Genomic DNA, 27333 nt, shown 5'->3' with positions numbered 1-27333 from the left:
GGCATTCAAGCGGCGGGGGCGGGGTCGGCCTCCTGGAATCCTGGGTCCCGGCGTGCACTTCTGGAGGACTTCAGGTACCGGCGTGCCCCGCGTCCCTCTGTCCGCCTGCTCGCGTCCAGGGCACCGCCTCTGTGTAGGGCGGGCGAGAAGGCAGCCGAGGCGGAGCTGATGGCTGCACTGAGGGCGGGGCGGGGTGCAGGCTGGAGCCTCCGGGGATGGCGGGCTTTGGGGGGGGTTCGCTGGGGGAAGGGACCCCTGTTGACCCCTGACCTCCGGGCCTTGCTGACGTCAGGAACTCCTGACCCTCGGGCCCGAGTGACTTATGGGACCCCCAGTCTTCGGGCCCGGTTGTCTGTGGGGGTCCCTGAACCACGGACGTGTCTGACGTCGGGGCCTTCGGATTCCCGAGCACGGCTGACTGCAGGGACCCCAGATCCCAGGACCCGGGAGGTCTCAGGGACCCCTGGAATCCGTTCGCGCATATGGCTGGCGGTGGCGCTGGGCGCTGGGGGGGCAGTGCTGTTGTTATTGTGGGGCGGGGGTCGGGGTCCCCCAGCGGTCCTCGCCTCGGTCCTTGGCCCGCCGCCCACCTCTCCCCGGAGCCAGTACAACTTCATCGCAGACGTGGTGGAGAAGACAGCACCTGCCGTGGTTTATATCGAGATCTTAGGCCGGTAACGGTGGGGAAGAGCGGAAGGCACCCAAGCCGCGGGCTAGAGGGCGGGCGAGCAGGGGTCTGAGCCTTTTTACATCCTTGCTTTCCCCCATCCCAGGCACCCTTTCTCGGGCCGCGAAGTCCCTATCTCAAATGGCTCAGGATTCGTGGTGGCTGCCGACGGGCTCATCGTAACCAACGCTCATGTGGTGGCTGATCGGCGCCGGGTCCGTGTGAGGCTGCTTAGCGGCGACACGTATGAGGCCATGGTCACAGCTGTGGATCCTGTGGCAGACATTGCCACGCTGAGGATTCAGACGAAGGTGGGGGTCTGGGCGGGCTGGGGCTGATTGAAGCTGTGAATTTGCTCACATCTCCGTGTGACAGGTCTGTTATATCCATTCTCCCTCAGGAGCCTCTCCCCACACTACCCCTGGGACGCTCAGCCGATGTCCGGCAAGGGGAATTTGTTGTTGCCATGGGAAGTCCCTTTGCACTGCAGAACACGATCACTTCTGGCATTGTCAGCTCTGCTCAGCGTCCAGCCAGAGACCTGGGCCTCCCCCAAACCAATGTGGAATACATCCAGACTGATGCAGCTATTGATGTGCGTTCTGACATAAGAAAAATGAAAACTAGGTTGGGGGCTGGGGGTGAGGCTGTGGGGTGCAGGCACCAACTGTGATAGATGGTGCATGAGCCTATATACAGAGGTTGGGCTGGGAAAGGAGAGAATGTGGAGAAAGTGCCTACATCCTGGTCATGCCCCCAAGCATAGAGTCCCTGGATTTCTTCCATATTTTCTCCTTGTCCTGCAGTTTGGAAACTCTGGAGGTCCTCTGGTTAACCTGGTGAGTGGGACACCCTTCTTTCCAAGAATCCCTGCCCCAGGTCAGTGTGAGAAGGGGTGTGCGTCCCCTAATTCAGTGATGTTTGGTTAAGTTTCTGAGAAGTCTCCTGTTGGCTATCTCCCCAAATCCAACCAGGTCTCCCCAGCTCCCCAATACTCCCTGCTACTATTGTTCAGGTATCCCCATCTCCTAATAGGTGTCTGGGCTAGGGAATAATGGGCTGTATCCCTGCAGGATGGGGAGGTGATCGGAGTGAATACCATGAAGGTCACGGCTGGAATCTCCTTTGCCATCCCTTCTGATCGCCTTCGGGAATTTCTGCATCGTGGGGAAAAGAAGAGTGAGCCTGTCTTGGGATGGGGGTGGGAATTCCTTTAAGTAGTGGGAGGGGCATTCACTGGGCTTTGCTTGGGGGGTGGTCTGCTGGGAGGAAAGGGTGGGGGAAGGAAGGAGTTAGCTGGGTGAGGCTCATTTGTCCCTCTATCACAGATTCCTGGTTTGGAATCAGTGGGTCCCAGCGCCGCTACATTGGGGTGATGATGCTGACCCTGACTCCCAGGTATGAGCTTTAGGGGTAGTGACCTGTAGGACCACCAGTGTATTCAGTTGTGGGCAGCTGGCACTTCTGTTGAGCTTTGTTCTCAATTTTATGTTTATCTAAGATAAGTTGCCTCACATTTGGGGCTATCAGAAGAGCTGTTCTCTCTCATGATCTTGACTTTCTCACTCCAGTCCATTTTGTACACCTGCTACCAGATGGAGTTCATCCTATTACTGCTTTGATTTAAAAACTTCAATCCATTAATGGGGTGTTTAGTGGCCATTTTCCATTTGTCTCCAATTTAACCATCCAGATATGGCTTCTTACATGAATATATTCTGTTCCAGCCAACCTGATTTCCTACTCCCGTGGCTTTATTTCTGTCATTCTTACTTTATATAGTTAAATACCAGAACCATTCTTCTAGGCTCAGCTTAAGTTCTACTCTCTCTTTAAATTTTCTTTTAGGATTCTAGAATGACGTTAGTGTTATTGATTTAATACTATATATCACTTGGAATTAGTTACCTTTTATATACATGTCCCACTTCCTAACTTCCAGAAGGCAGAGAACCAGTTGCCTTTGTATCCGGAGTATCTAGTGCATGGCCTTGTCCATGCAGTTGTCAGTGTGTTGATGCGAGATTTGAGGTGAACGCAAGATGGGGAGAGTGACTTGGTGTGGTTAACAGAGTGATGTCTGTCCTTTCAGCATCCTTGCTGAACTACAGCTCCGAGAACCCAGCTTTCCTGATGTTCAGCATGGTGTGCTCATCCATAAAGTCATCCTGGACTCCCCGGCACACCGGTGAGGGAGGGACTGCGCTGTGAGGTGGGGATGGGTGAGGTGTGCATGTGCCCTTGACCTGGGCTGTCTATTCCCTCCTTTCTTTCTCTGTCCATCTTTCACCATAGGGCTGGTCTACGGCCAGGTGATGTGATCTTGGCCATTGGGGAGCAGCTGGTACAAAACGCTGAAGATATTTATGAAGCTGTTCGAACCCAATCCCAGCTGGCAGTGCGCATCCGGCGGGGACCGGAAACATTGACCTTATATGTGACCCCCGAAGTCACAGAATGAGTGGGTCAGCAGGCGTATGAGTCTCCTGATTTCCACCTTGCTTTCCTGGCCTAGGCTCTGAGGGTACCTGGACAGAGGACTAAATGAACCAGTGGGGGGCAGGTCCCTCCAACCACCAGCACCAATCCCTGGGCTCTGAGGAATCATAAAAATGCTTTTTATATAAAATAAAATTATACCTAGCATTATGTTATAGTCAAAAATAAGGGGGGGTACTGATCTTTCCCCCACAAAAAAGTTAGAGGTAAAGCTGTATCCCCCTCTCCCCCTCAACTGAGGGGAGACACTGGAGCTGACCATTCTGACCTCCCTTTGCAAGAAAACCAGCTGCTGCTGTCTGTTGTTCTGGGCAGTTAATCAGGTGCTGCTCTTTGTTGTGTGCTTGGCTCGGTGCTGGGCCTGGGAGCAAAAATTCCCCACGCCTGGCCACAGATCCGGCAGCTGGCCTGGGAAGGAGGGCGATAACCTCGGCTTGAGAGTTCCACATCCATAGCACACACTGGATGAGTGCGGCGGGTCTGCTGACGTCAGGGGTTCCTTGGTAAGCTCCCGAGGTAATGGCAGCCTCAGACCCCTGCTCTTAGGGGCCAGTGGTGGTTTGTGGAGGAGGGTGGCGGCACCTTAGACGATCTGGTTGCTGGTCTGGCCAGGGTAGCGCTCAAACCTCCGGTTGGCCTCTTCACTGAAGGCATCACCTACAAGGTGAATGGGTGGCTTAGATGGGGAAACAGACCCGCTGGGGGGAAGGGTGGGTAGAAACAGAGAGGCTGGGAGATCCAGAGGTGGGTGGGAAGACAGAACCCATGTAGGCAGATGGGAATGATGGTCTTTCCCTCCCAGCCTCTCTGGGCTCCTCTTCCCACCAGATACCAATGTGGCAGTTGTGCACCCAGATGCGGTGCCCGTCGTATTTGCAGTTACATTTCATTGCATTGTTGGTGAAGTCGCTTTCTGCTACTTCAAAATTGGGGTTGATGACCACCTGTGTGAGTGGGGGAAAGGCAGCATAACCCATTGCGTTCCTCAGATCCAAGGGTATCTTTAACAAATATCCCTCCCCCTTGGCAGCTGGAACTCAGGCCCCTGGCACCTGCAGAATGTAGTTTCCTGGCCTCACATCTGTGATGTCAATCCACTGGCAGTCGATGTCATGCCGGTACAGATCCCAGCAGCCCACAGTAATGCCCTGCTCTCCGAAATTGGCACACTCATACCTCTTGGCGACATCTGAGAGGGATTGGCACATGTCAGTGTGAGGCACGGCTGTGGGATGGAGGTACCGACGTCTGCTCCAGGCCCGACTCACCCTCCTGACATTCGGTGTCTTCTAGACAGAAGCTAGCTTTGTGGCCCTCAGCCACCTTGGTGCCATTGGGGGTCAGGATATCATAGTGAGTGAAGATGTCCATGCTGTGGTAGTGCCTGTGGGGACAAAGGGACCCCTGTTGCCTTCCCTACCCCCAGCAAGCTTGCCCCCTCACCAGGGACCTTGCCCTTCTGCTTGCACGGCTCACCCATGACACTCGTGCCACACCCAGGAGTGGCGCCCAGCCTTGGGCCTGAAGTCAGCTCGTCCCAGGTTGTGGATCTGGGAGGAGAACCGGAGGAGACGCCTGTGGCCATAGGGCCAGGGGGCTGAGCGGGCCGAGCGGGCCAGGCAGTTCTCCTCCGCGGCGCAGTAGAGCATGTGCAGGGGCCGGTCCTCAATGTAGGCCGTCTCCTGCACCAGGGCCGAGTGCAGTAGTAGGTCTGATGCAGCTGCCCCAAGGAAGGAAGCAGAGTGCGGGAGGTCACTGCTGGGGCGGCGGTGGAGGGGGAGGTGGGAGGGACAGATGGGGGTGCTTCTCCTCCCTCTGTGGAAGGGAAGAGGTTGGTTTTTCACAGACAAGGAGTACACCTTCAGCTTCGAGCCCTCTTTTTCTCTCTAAGGGGGTGGCCCCAAGCCTCCCTTCCCTGGCCTCACTCACTCTCGGAACAGATGACTCCAGCAGTGAAGCGGGTTCCTGTTCTCTTGCAGGCAATGTGGGCGCCATGATGAGCACACTGGTCCAGGGACAGCTCAGACCCTGTGCAGCGCACTCCACTCATCACCACCTCTGTGGTATTCCCTGAGTCCCAGTACCAGGTCTCCTGGGAACATATGTTGGTGTTTCTGTGAGGCCCTGCTGTCCAGCTTCTCGGGCCAGGGGACTCATTTCCACAGTCCTCTGCCCCAAACACAGGCTTTGGAAGCAATGGCCTTGGTTTCCCTCTCCTCACTCACCTGTAGGCCATGGTTGGCATAGCCCAGTCCAAGTTGCCTACAGACCACCATGGCCTCCAGTGTCCCCCAGTCATCCCCACAGATGAGGCCCCAGCGAAGGGACCCAGCTTCCCCTATTTGCACCTCCACTCGCCCCTCATGTCGGCTGCGGCCCCCACTGAGTCGGATCTGTAGTGACACAGAATGGCAGTTCTGGGTAAGCTTTTGGGGAGGGTAATGGGAGTCCGTAGCAGGCGTGTGGCTGATGGGTGATTCAGAGGCACATATGGGCTGGTGAGTGGGCGCGTTGGGTGGGAGCTGCCAGGTGGCGAGGGCCTGGACAGTGGGCTGGGAAGCTGTCAGGCTGCAGATCATGACCAGGACTGGAGAGGACGCAAGATCCCTGAACTGAACTGGAAAGAAAACTGACCTTGGTCTCTACCCCAGTGTAGGGCAGGTTGCATCTGACTCCGGCATCCCGGCTGTGGGAACAGTCCTCAGCTGTGATGTTCTTGTGGGGGCACTTCCAGAGGGAGGGTTCCTGTCCAGAGCATCGAACTTCACTTAAGTGAATGGCACCCATACCTAGGGTGAGAGGTCAAAGATCAGGAGGTTATAACTGGACCTTCATTGTCTGCCTCGGGGTCTCCTTCCCAAGGGATGTGCCTCCCAGGAGAGTGTGTACCTTCTCCTTCCCTCTTCCACCCATCTTCATCCCCCTCACCCTGCCCCATGCGGGCACCACTCAGGGCCTCTCGAGCACTCCCGAAGCCCAGCTCCCGACACACCACGCTGGCTGCCTGCAGGTCCCACTTGCGGTCACAGACTGTGCCCCACGTGCTGGCCTTCAGGACTTCCACCCGGCCCTCTCCAGGGTGGGCCCCACCCTTTAGACGCACTCGGGTCTATAGAGGAGAGAGACGTGTCCAAAAGCAGTGAATGGAAACAGCACAGAGAGGGCTAAGTGGACCTGGGAGATGAATGAGATTCTGTGGGAGGGAGGGGGTGGTCTCAGGTCTGTGGCCCACCCCCTGGAGAAAGGTTCCTCTCTGTCCTCAAAGGTCAGGGCTGTGCTTGGTCAGGGGGTGGCTAGGCTGTGGGGACCTCCACCTGGGGTGGGGAAGGTTAGAGTCACTGTCACACACCTCCCCCTGAGGCTTTGACTGTTGTTGCTTCTTCTGGCCACTGGACGCTGCGTAGAGAGGGCCTGGCACACAGCTCACCACCGCAGGGGCCCCCCCAGGGCACCTGGTGGTGTCATTGGCACGATAGAACTCCAAGGAGCAGAGGGAGAGGTGGGCCTCCGTGCCCACGCACGCCACCCCATGCAGACCAAAGGAGTGTTGCTGCCGCTGGGCCAGCAGCCTGGGGGGACAGGAGTGGGTGCAACAGGGTAAAACAATGCTCCTCCCTCTCTGCCCCCAGCCCTCCTCCCTCCATGCCTCCGCCATCCCCCAACCTTTCATGATCATTTCATCCCTTCTTCTTCCCTCTTCTCTGCTGCATTTCCGTCCATAGAGACAAAGGGAATGGGCAAGTTTCCAGGCTGAAAAAGCCCAGGTTACCCAGACAGGAGGGTTCTTGGGGACCAGCGGCCGAAGTCCCCTCTGGACAGGACAGCTAGTCTTGAATTACCTGACAGAAACCTTGCTCCGAATGGCTTTAAGTTGCTGGCCCTAACGGAGGCTGGGGTTGAGGCTGCTGGGCAGAGAGAGTGGGAAGCCAGGACTGCCCGGCTGGAAGAGATGGGCAGGAGGTAGTGGCTGACACAAACAGGAGGCCTGAAGAGCCCACGGGAGCACAGAGCCTTCCATTATGCTGAGGCTAAGAGAATGGAATCAGGGTCAGGATGCAAAGGAGTGAGTAAGTCTTAGGTCTAAATGGCTTCTCTGAGGCCAGAGGGTCTTCCAGGCCACAATTTGATGGGTAGTTATGAGAGGAATATACCAGAAGGACTGGGGCTGGTATGTGTGGGAATGAAGATGTAGAAATGTAAGACAGACAGAAGTTAGAGACCACATGACCAGAGAAGGAGAATATGCACAACAGAATGGTACAGATCTCTCCAGACCTGAGCTGAGCTTTAATAAGGTCGTCTATGGTTCTGCAATTTAAATGTAATAGAAAGAAGGTTCCTCACCCAAGCATGAAAGTGGGATTAAACTAGAGACATTAAAACTTAGAAGCACTTTGGAGAGATGCCTTGGGAGATGGAGGGGGCTTGTTTATTGACACGAACAGAATAAAGATGGCAGTGGGCCGCATGATGAGAGCAGTGTCTAGAGAGGAGGGCTCGTAGTGGCGAAGTGGGCCTGTGAGGCTGGCTTGGCGATGAGTTATGTAGTAATGTGCCCATCACTTGATGTCAGAGGAAGGAATCTGACGACGTGAAGTTATTGGCTAGGAGAGGCAGAGAAGAGGAAAAGTTCATACATACAACAGACAAAGGAAGCCTGGAGACTTTACAGAATACCTTTGGTGGCTCAGGATCAGTGGATTCTGAAGCTCAGACACATCAGATACTCTCCCAAAGTCCTGTGTGGCTGAAAATAAAAGCCAAAGAGGCCACAGGAAAAAAAGTCTCATTCTTCTAAACTTTCTCTTCCCCTTTCCCCACAAGGAACACAGTAAAAGCAGCAGTGTGCACTTGAATTTGGGGTTCAGGGAAGACCAGAGCACGGCCATGTCGGGCACAGAGGACCCTTAGCTAGAAGGCACTACAAGAACACCCCCAAGTTCTGAGCTCCTTTGAAGTCACCAGAAAGAAGAGCTGGGGAAGGAGGACCCTCAGGGGACAACTGGGTGATGCTAGAATATGCAGAAGAGAGGAGGGAATGGAAGAAAGGGATAGATTCTCTGTGTCTTAAGCCACTCCTGAAGAAGTTATCGGGGAGACTTATCACATGCAAATGGCCTTTGGAAGCCTACTGAGGGGTATTCACTGGGGTTGGAAGCTTTCCACTCCCTTGAATTCCAAAGGAACCCATGAGAAAATTAGGGAACAGGGAGCCTAATTGTGTCAACTGGGCCAGAGACACAGGGACTATAATCTGAACCCATCCCTGGCAAAAGTTCCAGAGGGGACCCCGAGTCTCACCTCCAAGCTGGTAGCACCTACTTTTAAAAACAATTAATCAAATAAAGGTAAGCTGGGAACATTGATCCTTTAGGCAAACTGAACTTGAGGGAGACACCGGTATGGCATCTGAAGGACAGAAGTGCCAGAGGATCTGCTAGAATTCACTGGGGGAAGAAAAATAAGCATGTGGGACAAGGGTAGTCAGTAGATGAACTTCTATCAAGTCTTGCAAAAATCCTGTGACAAGCGTACTTCCCCAGAAACCTACATAAGGGCCAGCATCACTTTACATTTCAGTAAATCATCTGGAAGGTGGTTTGCAATCGCTACTGCCGCTCCTCCACGTCTTGGTGGGGGCCTCTCGGACCCCTTCCTGACCACAGCCCCATCGCCCTGACTCATCCTCACTCTGTGCGCTCCCTCGCCTCACACCCCACCTGAACTTCATTTACCTCTTGATTGGTCCCCTGCCCACTCGGGGTTTGGGTTTGACTTTAAGCTTGGTGAGTCGTCTGAAAAAAGGAGAAAGAAGTTAGTGGAGATAGTGGTTAGTGGTTAGTGGTTAGTACGTGGCCCAGGAAGGACCCTCGATGCAGAGCGTGGGAAGGAGTGAAGTGAAGGGGGCCAGATTTTCCACGCACACTGATGGCTACACGTCACTGAACTCCATTTTAGGAACTCCGGTTGCTGTGTGGATTCCACAACAGTGATGGGAAACCTAGTCTGTCCAGAGGTGAGGGGAGAGGGGTTAAGAGGTAATGGGAGGAGAGAGAAGGGGAATGTGGGTAAATTAAGGGGTGGGGGTGAAGAGTAGGGGGCAGGAAGCATGCAGGCCGCTGGGGCCGGAGTCCAAGTTATTTGGGGGAAGTATAAGGATGAGGAGGCTTCTCCTCAACTATTGCTACACTATTTCCTCCCTGTGCACCCTAAGATCAAAGCTTGCCCATCCCCATGCCTGCTTCCCCACCCCCTGGAATGGTCATTTTGCGGTTACATCCCTAATTCGTCAGCTTGGGTTCTGGGATGGACATGGATAGGCTGCCTTCCATCCATCCACCTCCTGGGGCCACAGGGGCAAACAGGAGGTCCCGGGGCTCTTGCCCCATTACCTTCCAAGGGGCTTGGGGCGTCGGGCCGAGGCTTTGGCCGCTCGCTTCCTCAACTTTCTGCGAGGATAAGACAATAGCAGAGTCAGGATCAGTCTAGAACCAAGTGGGAAAGCCTGGTGCAGCCAGGGCCAAGGGCAAATTTCTTTTCCAACAGGGAAGTTGGAAAGTCAGCGGGATGTTATGAGATACTCCCAAGGCTCAACCCTTCACAGCTGTTTGGCTTCATATGCCCAAAACCAGGCCGATGAGCAGCGGTGAAGCGCAGGGACTCAGGCTGTTAGAGCCCCTATATCAGCATCCACAGAAACTAGTCTGGGGCAGATGGGTCATGAGGACCAGGCTCAGTATCAGGGTTGCTCTAAACCCGAGGGGAGGACTTTGGGGAAAGGTATAAGTAGGAAGGTGTTAGGACTGTTAAGATTGTCAGATTGACCGGGCAAGGAGAGAGCTCTGGCCTGGTTATAGGGAGGCTGACCGTCTTTTATTCTTGGATGTTCTCTGACTTCTGGCATTTCCAGGTCTGAGGCCTGTGGACCAGGACCAAGGCTGGATGTCCAAGAACGTTAAGTTGGTTTGACTGGGGAACATGAGGCCAGGCGGGTTAGGATGACAGCATCCTTCCTGCCTAAATTAAATCCCATATGCTTTAGTCATTCACAAACAGAGCTCAGTTCCCAGACTTACTTCCAGAGAAATAAGTCTAAAACTTTATTTCTTTTTAATTGGCCTAAATATTTGACCTATTTTATTCTTCAAGAGGTTGCCTTAAATCTAATGTCTGGAAACTAGAGCTGTCTTTCCTTTCATTCTCCCTTTGATTTTAAAGACTTTAATTTTGCCCCCTCTCTGTTCTTTCTGACTGTGCACAGATGAATGCAGGTCTGGCCTGTCTGTTCTTACAAGTTTATGGATCTCTCTGTCATCATCTTACTTATCCCTTCTTTAAACATGTTCTTACTCTGCTGTTTTCTCCTGAGGAGTCCTATCTGGACCTAACATACTGTACGCAGATGCACTTGGGTGTTAATAAATAGATTTGAGACAGCGCAGAAGCTGCTTGACTTTTCCCGTCTTGGCTTCTTCCTGGGATGTATTTAGTTGGTCTTTTTGCCAAAATATCCATTATGTCCAACATTCCTAGGAAAGTGTGTACAATAACTCTCAGGTCCCTTTCCTGAGACATCACTAAGAGTTTAGAACCTCTCATCATACAAGTACAGTGTGAAACTTTTTCTCCAAACGTCTTTTTCTCAAATACGTCTAAAATGAAATATATTTTGTGTTTTCTTTCAACAATATCTCTCTGACTAGTACTCAGAAAAATGCAGTATTATCTAGAAATTTAGAAGTACTTCTCTTTGTTATTTATAAGGTTCTTATATTAAAAATCCTATGGCATACTTAGTTATATATAAGGTGCAACATAGATTATATTAAGAACCTGGTGTTTGTTTAGGACCAGTACTGATATCTGTCTTTATTTACACTCCTTCATTCACAAATGTGCTTGTTTCCCCCCACATCATTTGTTTCTTCAACCATCAAACATAAAAACCTACCTACATCTATGTGCCCTCTTCTCAATCCAACCATCTCTCTTCTCTAAGGCCACTCCCCCCAATATTTCCGAATTCCATCCCTTAGGATCTTTTTTCTCTTCAGTTGAGAAGTCACGTACAATCTCTCCTCAACTGAATTTTAAACGTGTTCAAATCTCTCCTACACACACACACACCCACATACACCCTCCACCCCATTTCTCCCCCCTTCTTCATTGAAAGCACTGTCAAGAGTTGTCAAAGGCTCCACTTTATATCCTCTCTCTTACCACTCATTCCTTAACCCACTCTTCTCTGGTTTTCCCCATCACTCTGCGAAAATAAATCTAGTAGACTGTTTCAGTCTTTACCTTATTTACCTCTCAGAAGAACTACTGTTCTCTTCTTCTCTCCTTCCTTGGTTGTCCTAACACTCTCAGTCTGGTTTGATTCCTAATTCTGTTTACTCTCTCTTGATCTTATTCACAGGCTCCTCCCCTACCTAGGCACTTAAATTTTTGGAGCCCTGTCTGAGGCATTCTACTCAGTCCATATCCTCTCTTTATTATGTTCTCATTTATACCTAACCTTGTATATTCCATTGCATTCTTGATGTTTCTACTTAGATGTCTCAAAGTGTTCTAAAATGTAATGTAGGTCCAAAAAATAAACCCATAATTCTTTCAGTAAAATCCACTCCAGAAACCTAAGAGTTAACCTTGATACTTCTCTTTTTGACTCCCAAAGTCAGTCCATAACCAAGTCCCGTCAGTGTTACTTCCTAAACATCTCTCCAGTCCATCTGCTCTTGTTCTTCTCCAAACCATTCTCAGAAATGCTGCCAGAGTGATCTTTTAGAGCCCCAAAACCTCATCACAGCTTCTCACACCCCTCCTTGTGAAAACACTTCACTTGTTTCCCAGGGCTTTTATTATAAAGACCCAAATCCTTAATGTAGCCTGTAAAGTCTTCCACAATCTCTCATCACCTCTGTGTTCTCAGCACCTTACACAGTGCTTTTCAAATAGTAGGAGTTCAATAAATAGCTTTCAGCACTAAAGCTCTTAGAGCCTCAATTTCTTTGCCTACAAAAGGACAGTAAATGATTCAATTATCTTTACATCCTTTTCCTCTTCTAAAATTCTGTAACTTTCACGTGTTCTAGGGCAGAACTATAAAACCAACTTGAAAAAATGTTGAATGCATCATATTCTGATTTTCTCGTTCTCAACATCTTACTGGCTTCCTCTAAAAGCTAGCCAATGTATCTTCTTTCTCTAAGGAAGGTGGAGTTCTTCGTAATGTCCTTGCCTCTCCTTTATGAGGGTATTACCTGTGGGAATGCTCCCTCTGTCTGATGTGACCTGTGAAAGGCAATCTAGATCATATCCCCATCACAGAATCTCCCAGGACTCCTATAACCCCTTTTCTCACTACAACTGATCTCTCTACTCAGTATGTGTCCTTCTCCAGCCTTCATATCCCAGATTCAGTAACAGTTTGCAATGTCTACACAAATATTCCCAATCTCTGAATGTTACCTCAGACCTTGCACATCTAGGGATAATTGCTGGATCTCAGACTTGCCAAGGACGGCTCACTTGGAAAGCTGATGGGTATTACCTTGGAGCCCAGAGATGACTGATGGCACACACCATCCTCCTTTCCAGCAGCTTCAGGGTCATTTGCCATGTGTCTTCTCTTATTTTCTGCTACCAGTCATCCTACAGCTCTTCACTCCCTCCCTCTTGGCTGTCACCCTCCAAATCAGCTTCACTTTTGTAACAAACTCCTAACTAGCCTTACTGCACCCTGAACCTCCACCCTCCAATTCACTACTATTGGGTAAACTTTGACAACACTGGCCTTATTTTATCAGTGTTCCACAAAAATACTTTTATTTTTAATTTTTCATAGAATAAAGATGAAACTCTCCAATATGGCATGAAAAGTGTTCCATTTTCTGGCTTTTAAGTATCTAGATCTTTCTTCCATTATTTTTCGGCACAACCTTCTACTCTAGTCAACCACTTTTGAAAAATATCCTCATCACTGTCCTCTCTGTCTGGGTCAACAATGACTCCATTTCGCCAAATCCAGCTTTTGTTTTTCAGTCCTTGTGCTTTTAGACCCATCAGCAGCACTGAGTCAGGTGATCACTCGCTCCCTCTCCTTCTTGAAGCCCGCTACTTGGCTATAGGCTACCACACACCCCTGGTTTTCTTTCTACCTCACTTTACTGTTTGCATGTTCACTCTATCTTCCTGATCTCATAACATTTAAGCTCTCAGTTCAGTCCTTGGACTCCTCTTTTCCTATTTACACTCACTCCCTTGGTGACACTGTCCAGTTTCAAGACTTGTAATACTTTTATTCAACTGAACTCTAGAGTCATATACCCAATTGCCTACTCAGCCTCACCATTTCAATGTCTTAGAGAACATCAAAATTAACGGGTCCAAAACCAATTAATTATTCAATGTCCCCCACCTCCTCCTTGCACAAAACGTCCTCCACCCACTGTCTTCCTTATCCGAAAAGGCCAACTCCATACTGAGCTCAGGCTCAAAACCTTGGAATGAACCTGAACTCCTCTCCTTCTCTCGCACCACATTAAATTCATCTGCAAATCCTTTTGGTTCTACCTTCAACCATACACACAGTGTGATCACTTTTCACCACTCTTACTGGTCACCATCACCTCTCACTTTCTTTACTTGGCATTCAGGAGACAATAACCCCCTAAATAATTTCTCTGCCTCCCTGACTCTACTGCATCCCTTACAGTCTATTTTTAAAGCAACCAAAATAATACTTTAAAAATGGAAGTCAGATGTCATACCTCTGTTTAAAACCTTGTCTTACACAGAGGAAAAAAACAGTCTCCTAAATGTCCCTACATGATCGGGCTCCCCATTCTTTCTGGATCTCTTCCTATATCGTTTTCTCTCTTGTCGCCTCAGCTGCAGCACAGTGGCCTCTAGGAGCCTGACAAAAGTGCTTTCTCTCTCTCTCCACCCCTCCCCTGCCCCCTAGGATCTTTTATGATCTCTCTTCCTGTAAATGTTTGGCTAAATTTCTACACAGTTTGTGCCTTAAATCTTTTCTTGAATAATGCCTTTTCAAAGAGGCCTTCTCTGACTGCTTTATCTAAAACTGCAATCCCACTTCCAACTTTCTAACTCCTTCCTGCCTTATTTTTATCGATTATACTCTTTGCTATCCTTGCATTTAAAAATTTTTCTATTTTCCAATTCTTCCTTAGTCCATGAGATCAGGGATTTTTGTTTTGTCTACTGTTGAATCCTTTTGTCTATTGTTGAATCCCTAGTGACTACAACAGCCCCTGGCACACCATAGACACTCAATAAACAAATACTGAATGAACGGATCTCTTCACCTGTGTTCATGCTAGCCTTGTCACTTGAAATCCCTGCTTTTTACATTGTACTAATCTTTCAGAACCTGATGTTTGCATTAGGGAAGGTGAAGAACAGCACAGAGAAAGAAATATAGTCCCAAGACATAACAGTGAAGGAGTACAGCACATAGCTATTTTAAAACCGTTTGAGTCTCTAGACCAGATAAAGTATATTACTTGGAGATGAAAGAACTTTCAGATGTGCAGACTGCCAAGGCAAGGAAAATTTGAGCAAGTCTGGAGAAGACCAGAGGTTGGATAATGTATTGACTTTCAAAAAGAAGAAAAAGGATTCCTTAAGCTAAATAATAACACTCTAGAATACATTATTAAATGGAAAGTTTGTGAACAGTGAGGAAAATATATGGAGATTCTTAGAAACCTAGAAGGATTTCAGTAAAAATTAGCTCAAACCACCATGATTTCTTTTTTTGACAAGATTACTAAATTGGAAGGCTGGAGAATGGCCATGAACATAATATATCTGGATTTTAAGGGAGACTAACAAAATGTCCCATGATTTCATTATAGATAAAATGGTGAAATGTTGGCTACCTCATTGTAGTGTTCAGTATGTTCCCAATTAGTGGAAAAAACATTTCACAACTAATGAGTAAAGACTTGATGAGTAATGAAGAGTTAGACTTTGGTTTTGAACATTTCAACAATTTTAACAGTCACTCCGATGAAGGCAGAAAGCATAGCTATCTTGTACATCCTCGAGAGGAAGCTGGGAGGGATGGCAAGTTGAAAATAATGTCAAGATTCAGGATTATCTCATGGGTTCATCGTGGCTTTGTAATGTTTTTTCAATGATGTGTCCAACTAATTTAATAGGGTAAACTCAACATAGATTTAGGTTCAAATAGGCTTTTCTACTAGGATCAAGGATAAGGGAAGATCTGAATTGGTTTTAGATGGCTACCAGTTCAATATGAACAGTGGGGTGTTTGCTCAACAGAAAGTCAATACCAAGTCTGGGCATGCTCTACCCAAAGTTGAGCATTTCTACTGTACCCTGCTCTGATCAGACCGTATCTGAAGTTGTGTACCCAATGCAAGGTCACCTAGATGTCAAGAGGTCTTTCTGCAAAGCTCAACTAACGAAGAGCTGAAAACAATTAGCATTTTAGCCTGCAAAATAGATTAGAGAGAGACTGTAAAGATTCTAAACTCAAAATGACGGCAAAAGATTCTCCAGGGTAGCCAGGCGCTGTTAAGCACAGAGCCGTTCATGCATGGGATTCGTTACTCAGGAAGCCAGCGCATACACCCCGGCTCCAGGGCAGGTGGAGAAGGCCGGGCACCCCAGCCGAAGGATATTCCGGAAAACTTGCCTAGGCGTCCCGGGGGCTCCAAAGGGCTTCCGAGGGCAGGGCCCCACCCTCCCCACGCCCTCTGACCCTCAGGGATTGGCCCTCTGGCGGGGACACGCGCGCCCAGCCCCTCACTGGACACACCCAGGCGCCGCCTCCGCAGGGCGCGGCCGCGCGCTCCCTGAGCTCGCCCCGGGGTCGCGCCCGCGCCGTAACCGTAAACTGCCCAGCGGACCGCGGGCCGCTGGGCGTGGCCTCGCGAGGCTTGGCGCGCGCCCCGGAACGCGGAGAGTCTGCCTGCCAACCGATGGCGTCATGGGTACCGGCCCACGCCCCGCGCCACTCGCCCCGGCTGCGAGCCCGAGAGAGCCGAAGCCTTGTTTGCCCCAGTTCAGACCCGCCCCGAGGAGCCCTTCATGGTCCCACAAGATTTCTCAACTCTCCAGTTTGGAAAGGGCCTCCATATTTCTCCACTGCTGCACAGCCCCGGACCCTCCCTGAGGTCGAGACACCAACCCTTTTAGTAAGCACCCCTCAATCCCAGCCCTCTCCACTCAGCGCCCACATCCCTTCACCTGTAAAAGGCCGTGTTGACCCTCTTTTCGCTAGGGAAGCCCAGCATCCCGCAGACCACGTGGCTGTTATGGGCACTCCAGCCTTTGTCACACACTTGCAACCAGCCGTCGGGAAGCCTGACTTCGACCAGTCCCTCGGTCACTGGCAGGGGCCGCCTGCCCCGCCCCACGGCCGGTCGAAGTCGCACCTCCTCCACTTGCAGGTGCTGTTCTACCTGGGATAGGACCACAAGCAGAGGAAGGAGTCTCAGTAGCGCCTTTCCCATGTCCTCTCACCCTCACAGACCCCTGATCAGTGTGCTTGCTGTAAAGCCCGTGGTGAGTAGGCGCTGGCACAAGGCTAAGAGGCATGCCTGCTCTCTGCAGTGAACTGACTCTCCTGGACCACGAGAGTGGAAGGGCATGTGCTCTGAGAAGCTATTGAGGGTGCTGAGGAAGCTGAGGAAGGAGCGCCCAAGTCGGCCCCAGCATGGGGGAGCAGTTCGCAGAAGTGGTGTGGAAGCAGTAGGAGAGATTAGGAAGGGAGATGTTCCCAGAGAGCAGGAACATCTGAAGGGAAGGAGACCAACGGATGCCCTGGGGACCAGGGATGAAGCTGGAGAGGCTCATGCCAGGCTTAGTGATGTGAATGCCAATGCTAAAACAAACCTGGGCTTTAATATGTTTAGCTCTATTCTTTGTCCACACCCTGCTAAGCTTCCCACTAACCCAAATTAGCTTGTGAGGCATATGGGATCCCCTACCCTCTAGTATCCCCTCTACCCACATAAACCGCCCTGGCCATCCTGGGTGGGATGTGTATGTTGTGTGTGCACACATATGAATGGCAGACCTCAATGACATTAGAATCTGAGAAGCCAGGGAGGCGCTGGTCCTTGCAGATGACTCCTGCATCCTCATCGTGGGTGCAGTCACTGTTCCCCCAGCCCCGGGAGGCACATTCAGTCACACTCTGCTCAGTCCCACTGCAGCTCAGGTTGTCCAGCCAGATGCGGCCTGTGGAGAGAGAGAGATGGGGGAGAGAGAGACTTGTGGAGGCAGGATGGGGGTGGAGGGGTTGGGGATGTTGGGGAGAGTAAGCATACAGGCCTCACGTTTGGCCAAGATGATCCCATTTTTCAGCTAAGATAATGGGTATGCAAGAGACAGGACACCCTGGGCGGAAAGGGAGCACAGGATTGATGGAGGGCCAGTGGTGATCTCAGGGATACTCGAGAAGTTGGTACGGTGAATAAAAAAATTGAGACTCAACACTGAATTTCTGATCAATCCTGACCTATTCAGTGATAGCTACAATTAACCAAGTACCTGTTGAGTGTTAGGCACTCTGCCATGTATGCATACACATGATTATTCTTAGAGCTGCTCCCATTTTACATAAATTGGAGTTCAGAGAAGTTAAGTAACTTGCCTAAGGCCACACAGCCAACACATGGGGACTTAGGGGTTTGAGGCATTTGTGAGACTTGGAAATCTAAGATCTTTTCATCTCAGCCTCGCTTTCTCCCATGGGCCTGCCCTGCCTGTACTGCCACATTGCCCCTTTTCTTTCTGCCTGGACCACATTGAAATGAATATCTGACTTCTCAGAGTTGGATGGACCCAAACCACATGGGACTCCACCCAATGTGACTTGTCTGTCACAGCCAATGGCAAGGACCCATCATGCATGTCCTGACAGGACTTACCCAGTTTCTGCTGGGATGCCTACTTCCTGTTCCACCCGGCCACTGGAACCATCACAGAGTTCTCGTGACTATGATTTTCCCCCACCAGGTCTGATTCAGACCTTTGAGGCCATTCAGAAAACCCCCTCAGCCAAATGACTGTCTTCATATTTGAAGACAACCTTCAAGTAAGTGCTCTCCAAAGCTTTTTCTTTTCATATCAAACACCCCTGGTTCCTTCAGCTATTCCCTCTTGAAACTTGGCTTCCAATCTTTCACATCTGGGCAGCTCTCCTCTGAAAGCATTTCCGTTTTCTACTGTCTCTCTTAAATGTGGCATCTACAAGGGATACTTTATTCCAGAAGTTGTCCAGCCAATGGGAAGTGGGGGATGTGCTGCAGACTGCCTGGGCTTCTGGCCATCAATCCTACTGTGGGCTCATACAATGGAAGCATCTTCAGGTCTCAGAATTCCTCCTACGCTTCCCCCACCCCAGTTCATGTGGTAAGAGTTTACACCTTGTTCTTAGTCGGTTCCAGCTTGCTGGTTTCAGCTCTTGCCTATAATTTTATTTTGTCAGCTGCAGTATCTGTGATCCCTTCTGTTTGGAACATCTAGACACCATTTATCTGCTCTCAGCTTTCCATCAAACCAACTGTACTTTACTTGTACAGGGCTTACCTGTAGCTGTGTCCTAGCATGTGTCTTTGTGGAATCATACATAGGCAAAAGAAAAGAATTTAGTGATCACCTAGTCATTTTGTACCTAGGGTACCTGAAGTTCAGAGAAGGCACTGAGCAGCCTAAGGTCACACAGGCCTGAGAAGTGACTGTCAACCATGGGTGTACTTGACACTGGCTGTTTCTGGTGTCCTGGCTTCCCACGCCTGCCCTGGTGTTCTCTCTCCCTGCATCAAGGCAATACCTCGGCCACACATGGAGCCTTGCTCACCTGTTCCAGGGCCGTATTTGGCACTGTGGGTCCAGCCCGTGGCCTCTGTGAAGCCCAGCTCCCGGCAGAGGACATGGGCAGCCTGCAGGGTGAAGTCGTCATCGCAGATGGTGCCCCACTCGCCAGATCGCTGGATCTCCACACGGCCCTCAAAGGGCTTCCGGGGGAAGCCAGCCAGCCGGAACCGCAACCCCTGGCTCCCAGGCCTCTTCTCGGGGGCCGTGGATGGGGACGGAGCTCCCAGGCAGGAGCAGCACAGCAGGCACAGCAGCAGCCCCCATGGGCTCCACTGCCAGATACTGACAGGTCGCATGGCAGGGAAGGCCTGGGTGCCCCAGAGAGAGAGTGTGTAAGACAAACCAAGACCAAGCCAAGCCTGGATCCCAGAGAAAGGTCAGGAGAGGAAGAGAGACACTGAAGGACAGAGACAGAGACCATGTGAGAGAAATACAGGGACCCAGGGACTAAGTGAGAAACACAAATTCAGTAAGAGCAGAAACAGAGTCCGAGAGGCACCGACCAGGGAGCGGAGAGTGAGAGGGAGAGAGACAGAGACACAGAGATAGAGAGGTTCTCCCTCAGCATCAGTTGTTCTGTCCCACAAGGTCCTTCCCTAGCTGTCGTCATCACCTCCATTATCCCCACCCTCTGGTCTAAGAGACCCAAAGATCAAAAGAAAGCGATTAGAGACCAAGAGGCAGAGAATGGTTGAGAGGAAGAGATAGAGACTGAGCAAGAGGAACACCCAGACAGGATGTGAGAGGAAGGGAAACTGTGGGAAAGAAAGGGGATTAAACAGAAAGAGACTGTAGAGAGAGACAATGTGGAAGATAGATAGAAGGTGACTGTGAGAGAGGCAGCATACAGAGCAACAGAGAGACGCAAGCAACAGGTAAGGAGAGGGCCTGGCCAAGGAGGGGTGACGGCAGGGATCCAGAGATTCCATTCAGCCAGTCAGAGGACAGATAGCTACTGATTGTGGAGAGAAGCAGGTGAGGGGGCTTAGGAGCCCCTCAGACCTTAGATTCCCTGATTGGCAGCCAAGCCCAGAGTCCTGTCTGGGCAGATTCCACGGCAGAGCCCAGGGTTCACGGAGAAGCCCCTGCACACCCTATCCACGCAGGCTCTCACATGCCCTGCGGGGTCAAGGGGCCCAGGAGGGCCAGGCCTCAAGCTGGGAGGGGTAATGGGGTGGGGTTGTCCAAACCTCCTGCCAACACTGCCATGGCTGTCACCGGGCAACCGGAGGCCAGGGCACCAATCAGCTCCTCAGCCAAGGCCTTTCCTCTGTCTGGGACTGAGAACAGCCCCTCTCCAGCAAGAGGCCCCCTGAACATGCTTTCCCCAACTCAGACAAACAACACAACAGGACAGCTTTGTTCTGGGGACATTTTGGCTTGGGGGCCCAGGGGTAGGGCCTCATAGAGGAGCCTCCAGCCCTAGGGCCCGCGGCTGCCCTATTTGGAACACCCTGCAGCCTTCTACCCGCCAAATATCTGCCCCTCTCCACTCTTCTTGTCTCTCTCTCTATCTCTTTTTTAAAACAATGATAGAACCCTCTGTTGGTTGGTTTCCCCTCGACCCCATCCTGCATCACCCCTTTTCCGTGGTCCCGCCACCATCCTCTCCATCTGAAACTCCCCTTCCTCCCGCGGCAGCGTGACTCCCCCTACCTTTGAGCGGGACTCTAGGGGCTGGGAGAAGAGTCCAGGTCCTGGAGATCGGTCCTAGGACTTCCCAAAAAAAGTGCTCGGCCAGGGGAGACTAGACCCCCCCCTCCCTCCCCCCTCTCCTTTCGTCCCTCCCACGTCCCCTTGAGCCCTCCCACATTCCGCCTTCTCCTTCGATTCCTCCCTGGCCAGTTCCCTCCTCTTCTTTTGGTCCTCCCCTCCCCCGTGGAGCTGGCCGCGGCCGCTCCACCTCCCCCCCACCCCCCACCGCCGACCCTCCCCGGCCTGCTCAATGAAGCTTTCTTTTGCCGCGGGTTGGAGGCCGGACAGCTGCGGTCAGGGAGCTAAACACGCGAGAGGCCACGGGGCCGCAAACCGGCCGGGGCGGCGGCCCCTGCTCAGCTCCCGGCTCCGGGAAGCCTTCCAGTCCCCAGCCCCCAGCCCTTCCTCCACGTCCCGGGCTCCGCGGAGTGTAAACAGCCGGACTCCAGCCGGGCTAAGGGCGGGTCCGGTCAGGGGAACTGAGGCGATGAAGACCCGCATAGTCTCTCCGGTGCCCCAGGGTGCCCACTGGCATTTTCGGGGTGACGTCACCGCCCTCACTCTGATGTCACGTTGAGCATATGACGTCCTACGCAGCCCATAAGCCCAGGCGCCAGAGCCTTCTGACCGAAACCTCAAGGTTTTTCGGGGTGGAGCCACTTGTGCGCGTCCCAGGGCTGTGGGCAGGGGTCTGAAGGTGGTGCACCGCACAACTTATCTCGGGACCCCCCTCCCCTTTCTTTTTGCTGCTCTCCTTGCTCCCTCTTCGCAGTCCGCGGGGGCCGGGGGAGGGGCGGGAACGCCTCCGGTGGCCCGGCCCCGCCCCCGCCCCGCCCCTAGCCCGCAGGGCCAGGAAGCGCGGAAGGAACCGCCGGGGGCCATGGACGGAGCCGTGATGGAAGGGCCGCTCTTTTTGCAAAGTCAGCGTTTCGGTACTAAGGTAGTTGGGGACAGGGGTTGCGGAACCCCATCAGACTTAGGAGTGGACTGTAGAGCCCAGAGGGAGGAGGGGGAGGCAGCGGGTTGGAGCGCGGGCCGGGAGCTGGAGAGCCCTATGACGTTCCCGCGAAGTTGATTTCACACTCGGGAGAAGGTCCGCTGGCCTCGGGGTATGCCCTCTCTGGTTCTGGGGAGACTGAGCTGCATCCTTATGGGGAAACTTCGCCCCCTGTCGGGAAGCTGCAGACCCGAAGTCGGCCCGAGTCGGTCTCTCCTTTCCCGTCGGGGCCCGGACCGCGGGTGCTTGCCCGCTCCCTCCCCAGTGTTTCTCTCTTCCCAGAGATGGAGGAAGACCTGGGCGGTACTCTATCCTGCCAGTCCCCACGGCGTAGCGCGGCTCGAGTTCTTTGACCACAAGGGGTCGAGCTCTGGAGGCGGCCGAGGGGGCTCGCGCCGCCTGGACTGCAAGGTGATACGTCTGGCGGAGTGTGTGAGCGTGGTCCCCGTGTCAGTGGAGAGCCCCCCTGAGCCTGGCGCCGCAGCTTTCCGCCTGGACACCGCGCAGCGCTCCCACCTGTTGGCGGCGGACGCGCCGTCCAGCGCTGCGTGGGTGCAAACACTGTGCCGAAATGCCTTTCCGGTGAGTGGGCCCGGGCTGCCCTAGAGGGGCTGGGGCGAAACGCACCGGGCCCTAGAGGCGACATGGCGTTGGGCGGTTACAGCAGCAGAGCGCCTAGGCTGGCTCGGTCCCTGGGAACAGGGGTGAGGGAATTGCAGGGTCCACGATACTCTCTGTTCTTACCCCAGAAAGGCAGCTGGGCTCTGGCGCCTGCGGAGAACCCACCCAAGCTTTCTGCCCTGGAGATGCTGGAGAACTCGCTGTATAGCCCCACCTGGGAAGGTAGATGCCTGAGATGCCTGGGCAGGGATGGGGTGGAAAGGAAGGGTGTCCTTGGGAAGGGAGTGATAAAGAAAGGTCAGTGACCCATGGTAGGAAGCTCCTGAAGCTGGTTTCCAAGTGACTGGACAACCTGTCCCCACCTCCCCAGCGTCCTAACCCACTAGTCCGGCCAATCTAATTGTGTATTCCTTCCAGGATCCCAGTTTTGGGTGACAGTGCAGAGGACCGAAGCCGCTGAGCGCTGTGGCCTGCAGGGCTCCTATGTGCTGAGGGTGGAGGCCGAGAGGCTGACTCTCCTGACCATGGGGGCTCAGAGTCAGATACTGGAGCCGCTCCTTTCCTGGCCTTACACTCTGTTGCGGCGCTACGGCCGGGACAAGGTGCGGGGCTGTCTGGGAGCACCGACTTTCTGGGTTGGCTGTGGGGTGGGTGGGTGGGGCAGGACTGGAAGGCAGGAATCTCTGTCCTCTGGATAATGGTTCCTTGCTTAGCCCATGACCCCACCTCCCTCCCCAGGTAGTCTTTTTTTTGTAGATGCTCTATACTAGGGCAGGCCCTGTGACTCATCTTCTTTCATGGCTCCTGGTAACGTGTTTTCCTCCACATCTTCTTCAGGTCATGTTCTCTTTTGAGGCTGGTCGCCGCTGCCCTTCAGGCCCTGGAACCTTCACCTTCCAGACCGCACAGGGGAATGACATCTTTCAGGCAGTTGAGACTGCTATTCACCGGCAGAAGGTCCAGGGAAAGGACGGGCAAGGGCAGGATAGTCTCAAAGCCGATTCTCTTGAAGGAGAAGTGGCAGAGGGGAAGTTGGCATCCCTGTCTGGCCCTCAGGAGCTCCTGGGCAGCCCTCCCACCGTGTATGCTGAACCCTTAGACTCCTTGCGCATTCCTCCAGGCCCTTCCCTGGATTCCCTATACTCAGACCCCCTGGACAGCACCCCTGCTCGGGCAGGGGAGGGAGTACCGTTCAAGAAATCTCTTTATTGCGACTTGTACGAGCACGTGCAGCAGCAGTTGCTGAAGGCCAAACTGATGGACCCCAAAGAGGACCCCATCTATGATGAACCCGAGGGCCTGGCCCCGGCTGCACCCCGGGGCCTTTATGATCTGCCTCAGGAGCCCAAGGATGCGTGGTGGTGCCAGGCTCGGATGAAGGAGGAGGGCTACGAGCTCCCCTACAACCCTGCCACTGATGACTACGCTGTGCCACCGCCCCGGAGCACAAAGCCCCTCCCCGCTCCCAAGCCCCGGGGCTTGGCCTTCCCTGAACCTAGAGCTGCAGCTGGTGGTGGCAGCAAAGGCCACAGCTCAGACACTGTCCTGTACAGCCAGGTCCAGAAGAGCAGAGCCTCAGGGAGCTGGGACTGTGAGCTGTCTAGAACAGGGGCTGACAGGACAGGGGTCAAGTCAGAGGGCTCCACATGACAGGTGGGGCAAGGTTGGGGTTGCTGATAGGACCACCATAGGAAGGTGGCACTGGGGATCAAAGAAACCTATTAGAATCTGCAGGGACCAGAAGGCTGGCGGGTCCTGTGTAAGCCAGCCAGGGGACTGGAGGGATCAGGGGAGTCAAGGGGAGGATGATCAATCTCAAGAAGTCCTGGAAGTGGGACAGTTGGCAGGGGTGAGGGTTGGGACCTGGGAGAGACCAGCACTCCCAAGTTATCCTCCCCAAAGGAATGGACAGCTGCTGGACTAGGTCTGTGAAAAAGGGTGCTTGGTCTGAGTTGGTACAGTTAGAGGGGCCTGCATGGAGGCTCTAGGGTGATGCTGGACTGTGCCCGGATCCTCACCCCTGCATTATTCTTTGCCAGAGACCTAGATTTTAAGAAGTTTATTCTCATTAAAGTCAGCTTGGGTTTAAGAGGTCTGTGTGTGTGAATAGTCACAGAGGGGCATGCTAGCAGGGTGTGCTGGGTGGGTGTAGAGGGGGCCAGAATGTACCAGGGGCCAAAGAAGGAAGAAGGGGTCCCAGGGAGGTGAGTTGAGCAGTGTGGTGGGTGAGAGCCTGGGTGGTCCAGTCAGGCCCACTTGGGCTAGAGTCTGTTTCTGGGGTGCTGGGTGAGTTGTATAACATCTCTCACCCTCAGTTTCTCTCAATGCCCCTCTGTAAAATGGGAAATCCAACAACAGACTCTACTTCAGAACATTGTTTGTGTGAAAGGAGTTAAGTTTCTCAAGTACTTAGTGCAGTCTGAAGCACAGATTAAGCATTTTATAAACAGTGGTTATTCCATGGATGGGGAGGGTCAACAGAAAGGTGGACAGGCATGGAGAGAGGAGAATAGGAAGGGAATAGCTCTTTTTCACACCATCTTTCCCTCCTGTTCTCAGCTATATGACACCACCTGCCCCAACACACAAAAATACACACACATGCGCTCATATAATTATGCACACACGCACACACACTTTACCTATAAGTACTCAAGCACCAACCATTTTTCTCTTTGAAGGTTGAAGGGAACTGCTATGTGGTGGGTGTAGTGGGAAGAGCACAGGCTTCAGAATGAGGCTTAAATTTCAATTGTACTTATTTTTCATGAGCTCTGAAAACCTTGTCCTTGCCTCCTGAGCTCCAGTTTCCTGACGTTGACCTGACCTCATCTACTTGCTCACAGGGAATTACAAGGAGAAATTTGGGGCTGGGAATGCTCCTAACAATGGTGGAGACTTACTGGGTATTTAATCTTCATCTGCGTTAAAGGTATCAAATGATCCAAAAGAAAATGAACTCCTGCTTGGAGAAGGATAAAGTTCAGGTGTGTCTCTTCTGGGCCTGAGTGGTGGGGCGGGGCTGGTGGCAGCACTGAAGACAGAGGAGGGGAAGGCTCTGTTTCCCAGACATCTGGAGTTCACGGAGGCTCAAGTGGACAGAAAGCAAGTCTGACCACAGAAAGCCATTCACTGTATGAGCCTTCGTATGGCTGTGGTTGAGCAGGGCAGGGGGGTTCTGGTGCTGGGGACTCAGGGTCCCCAGGAATACTCCTCCTCATTCTCTTTCCCCGCTTCCTCCTTAGAAGGCCAGAAGAAGGCTTCTGAGGAAGACTTGCTGGCTGCTGGCATCTGGGGGGCTCTCCCAGGGGTTGGAGTCATAGGCAGAGGGGCCACTGTGGCTCGAACTCGGTTTGTCTGTAACTGCCCAGCCTGCAAAGAAAGCAAGCAGACTTCTCTGAAGCCCAGACCACAGTTCCTGATATCCTATCCTGTTCCCTGTTCGGCCTCATGTCCTAATTCCTTCCCATGCTTCATGAGTGACAGCCTCAAGCCCCAGGGCAGTTGAGTCCCCTGGGCTCCTCTCCACAGTGCCCATCTCCTGGCTGAGGGTCCCTCCTCTGTTAGCTTGCCTACCAGCTAACTCACGGTGGGTTCTGCTCCCATCTCTAGACTGACTATAGTTTGGAAAGCTCTTTCTCTTGTAACTTCAGCTAAGGCAAAGAGGAGTTTCTAAAGTCTCTGTTCTGGGAAACTAGGGAAAGATAATTAGGGGCAAAGGGAAATATTATAGAATATGAATTTCAGAAAAATAACTCCACCCTCAATTCCTTTTCTCTCTTTAACCTTCATTGCTAAAGCCCCGAATCTAGTTAACTAACCTTGGTCAGCCTCCATTTCCTCATCTGTAAAACAAGCATTAATACTTACCTTGCAGGGACGCTGTGAGGATTAAATGAGAAAGACACATGTGAAAGCACTTGTCACAAAACCTGGTAAATGGCTGGTATTCAGTAAATGCTAATTTCCTTCCCTTTGGACATTTCTTTTTCCACCTTCCATTTAGCCTTTTCTTTAAACAGAAGCTGTGGTCTCAGTGCTGTCAGTTTGCTTAGTGGGACAATGGTCTGTTAAATGACTAATGAGTTATCCTAAGTGCTACAGTTAAGATACCTAAACATTACCATATGTAAACACCCAGTGCCAAGCAGAAAAGCAGTCCCTATCGGGCAGGGGTTCTAATTTCCTTTGTCTAGGGTAAAGTGCTGTTCTTTTTCTTCTCCTGTTGGCTTGGTTCTCCCCTCTACCAGGGGAGATCCAGGGAGTTGGGGACAGGGTAGGAGGGCTCTCTGGGATTCTGGGCATCGTGGGGAGGAAGGGTAGTAGGGAGGGAGCCATACCTTTCTCAGGGCCTGGCTCTCCCAGCTTGGGTGGAGCCGGCCCTGAGGCTTGATGAAGGTGCTGCTCAGGTGTGAGTACAGATGGCTCCAAGCCTGCAAGGGGTTGTAAGAGGGCTCTAGTTCCAGGCTGTCCAGCAAGCTCTGAGGAAGAGAGAAGAGCAGCCTTACCCAGGGAACTTGAAGTCACAGAACACAAGATGTCAGGCAGAGACCTTGGAGTGTGAGAAGCTGGAGGATGTGTGAAGACCCAGTGCTTCACTGAAGACTGAAATAGATGTGGGTCCCACTGGGTGTCCTGGCTCCCAGATCTGAGTGCTTGTGACGATGTACAGTTCCTGCAAGAGTGCAACCTTGAATAGTTAGGTACAGGATGTACTCTGGCCCCAAGAAGTGTGTCGTGGGATCCTCAGAGGGGTTGGAGTGCTGTGAGGGTTACAAGGGAGCCAGTGAGCACGGCTGTGAGCAAGGCAGTGTCCGAGGCCTGGGGGTGCTCCCAGTCTGCCCGGTGAGTACACTGAGTTCTCTGCCTGGCTTGCGAGGTGAGCACAGCCTGAGGACACACAAGCGCAGCATTCCTGAGCAGTCAGGTTTTCCGGCCACAACATCCTGTGCCAGGAACCACTGGCCCTGAAGTG

The 27333-nt window shown here is 52.2% G+C and overlaps 4 protein-coding genes across 16 annotated transcripts in view; 2 read left to right on the top strand and 2 right to left on the bottom strand.

Annotated features, from left to right (window-relative positions):
- The first annotated feature begins 89 nt into the window (after window positions 1-89).
- Window positions 90-3314, top strand: HTRA2 (HtrA serine peptidase 2). Of its 2 annotated transcripts, XM_047743929.1 has the most exons (8): window positions 92-674; window positions 774-978; window positions 1068-1262; window positions 1474-1506; window positions 1741-1846; window positions 1996-2065; window positions 2760-2855; window positions 2963-3314. In XM_047743929.1, the coding sequence occupies exons 1-8, from the start codon at window positions 169-171 to the stop codon at window positions 3126-3128; spliced, it is 1377 nt and encodes a 458-aa protein (XP_047599885.1). In that variant the 5' UTR covers window positions 92-168; the 3' UTR covers window positions 3129-3314. The 2 variants fall into 2 exon arrangements, with proteins under 2 accessions (XP_047599886.1, XP_047599885.1); XM_047743930.1 differs by lacking the exon at window positions 1741-1846 and having other exon boundaries at window positions 90-674; window positions 1474-1546.
- Window positions 2401-20905, bottom strand: LOXL3 (lysyl oxidase like 3). Of its 7 annotated transcripts, none has more exons than XM_047743909.1 (16): window positions 20702-20905; window positions 19029-19353; window positions 17241-17404; window positions 16409-16623; window positions 9559-9615; window positions 8902-8961; window positions 6516-6735; window positions 6095-6275; window positions 5813-5955; window positions 5392-5559; window positions 5096-5258; window positions 4643-4886; window positions 4435-4550; window positions 4219-4355; window positions 3999-4110; window positions 2401-3823 (listed from the first exon to the last, which is right to left on the bottom strand). In XM_047743909.1, the coding sequence occupies exons 2-16, from the start codon at window positions 19339-19341 to the stop codon at window positions 3750-3752; spliced, it is 2367 nt and encodes a 788-aa protein (XP_047599865.1). In that variant the 5' UTR covers window positions 19342-19353; window positions 20702-20905; the 3' UTR covers window positions 2401-3749. The 7 variants fall into 7 exon arrangements, with proteins under 7 accessions (XP_047599865.1, XP_047599863.1, XP_047599864.1 ...); XM_047743907.1 differs by having other exon boundaries at window positions 5801-5955; window positions 20702-20902; XM_047743908.1 differs by having other exon boundaries at window positions 5801-5955; window positions 19029-20903.
- A 629-nt stretch (window positions 20906-21534) lies between these two features.
- Window positions 21535-24447, top strand: DOK1 (docking protein 1). 3 transcript variants are annotated; one of them, XM_047743922.1, is made up of 5 exons: window positions 21535-21680; window positions 22020-22319; window positions 22487-22580; window positions 22776-22960; window positions 23196-24447. In XM_047743922.1, exons 1-5 carry the CDS (start codon window positions 21621-21623, stop codon window positions 24006-24008), a joined length of 1452 nt encoding a protein of 483 aa, XP_047599878.1. In that variant the 5' UTR covers window positions 21535-21620; the 3' UTR covers window positions 24009-24447. The 3 variants fall into 3 exon arrangements, with proteins under 3 accessions (XP_047599878.1, XP_047599880.1, XP_047599879.1); XM_047743924.1 differs by lacking the exon at window positions 22776-22960 and having other exon boundaries at window positions 23196-23356; XM_047743923.1 differs by lacking the exons at window positions 21535-21680; window positions 22776-22960 and having other exon boundaries at window positions 22182-22319.
- A 130-nt stretch (window positions 24448-24577) lies between these two features.
- M1AP (meiosis 1 associated protein) overlaps window positions 24578-27333 on the bottom strand; it is an 80021-nt gene continuing 77265 nt past the window's right edge. For 3 of the 4 annotated variants that reach the window (XM_047743918.1, XM_047743920.1, XM_047743921.1), the window contains 3 exons: window positions 26699-26839; window positions 26229-26240; window positions 24578-25730 (listed from right to left, as the gene is read on the bottom strand). In XM_047743918.1, the coding sequence (XP_047599874.1) occupies window positions 25551-25730; window positions 26229-26240; window positions 26699-26839 (333 nt within the window). In that variant the 3' untranslated portion in view covers window positions 24578-25550. The remainder of the gene's footprint in view (window positions 25731-26228; window positions 26241-26698; window positions 26840-27333) is intronic. The other variant, XM_047743919.1, reaches the window with a different exon arrangement.

This window comes from Lutra lutra, chromosome 9, assembly GCF_902655055.1.
Source record: "Lutra lutra chromosome 9, mLutLut1.2, whole genome shotgun sequence".
Classification (NCBI taxonomy): Eukaryota; Metazoa; Chordata; class Mammalia; order Carnivora; family Mustelidae; genus Lutra; species Lutra lutra.
The sequence above is the reverse complement of the archived record's forward strand: the minus strand, read 5'-3'. Positions and strand labels throughout refer to the sequence as shown.

Coding starts and splice junctions, on each gene's coding strand:
- HTRA2 (XM_047743929.1), top strand. CDS start 169: ATGGCTGCACTGAGGGCGGGGCGGGGTGCAGGCTGGAGCCTCCGGGGA. Junction 1,847..1,995: donor GCATCGTGGGGAAAAGAAGA/GTGAGCCTGTCT, acceptor CCTCTATCACAG/ATTCCTGGTTTGGAATCAGT. Junction 2,066..2,759: donor ATGCTGACCCTGACTCCCAG/GTATGAGCTTTA, acceptor CTGTCCTTTCAG/CATCCTTGCTGAACTACAGC.
- LOXL3 (XM_047743908.1), bottom strand. CDS start 19,341: ATGCGACCTGTCAGTATCTGGCAGTGGAGCCCATGGGGGCTGCTGCTG. Junction 9,616..16,408: donor GTCAACACGGCCTTTTACAG/GTGAAGGGATGT, acceptor TTATCCTCGCAG/AAAGTTGAGGAAGCGAGCGG. Junction 4,356..4,434: donor AGACACCGAATGTCAGGAGG/GTGAGTCGGGCC, acceptor AATCCCTCTCAG/ATGTCGCCAAGAGGTATGAG.
- DOK1 (XM_047743922.1), top strand. CDS start 21,621: ATGGACGGAGCCGTGATGGAAGGGCCGCTCTTTTTGCAAAGTCAGCGT. Junction 22,581..22,775: donor GTATAGCCCCACCTGGGAAG/GTAGATGCCTGA, acceptor TATTCCTTCCAG/GATCCCAGTTTTGGGTGACA. Junction 22,961..23,195: donor GGCGCTACGGCCGGGACAAG/GTGCGGGGCTGT, acceptor CATCTTCTTCAG/GTCATGTTCTCTTTTGAGGC.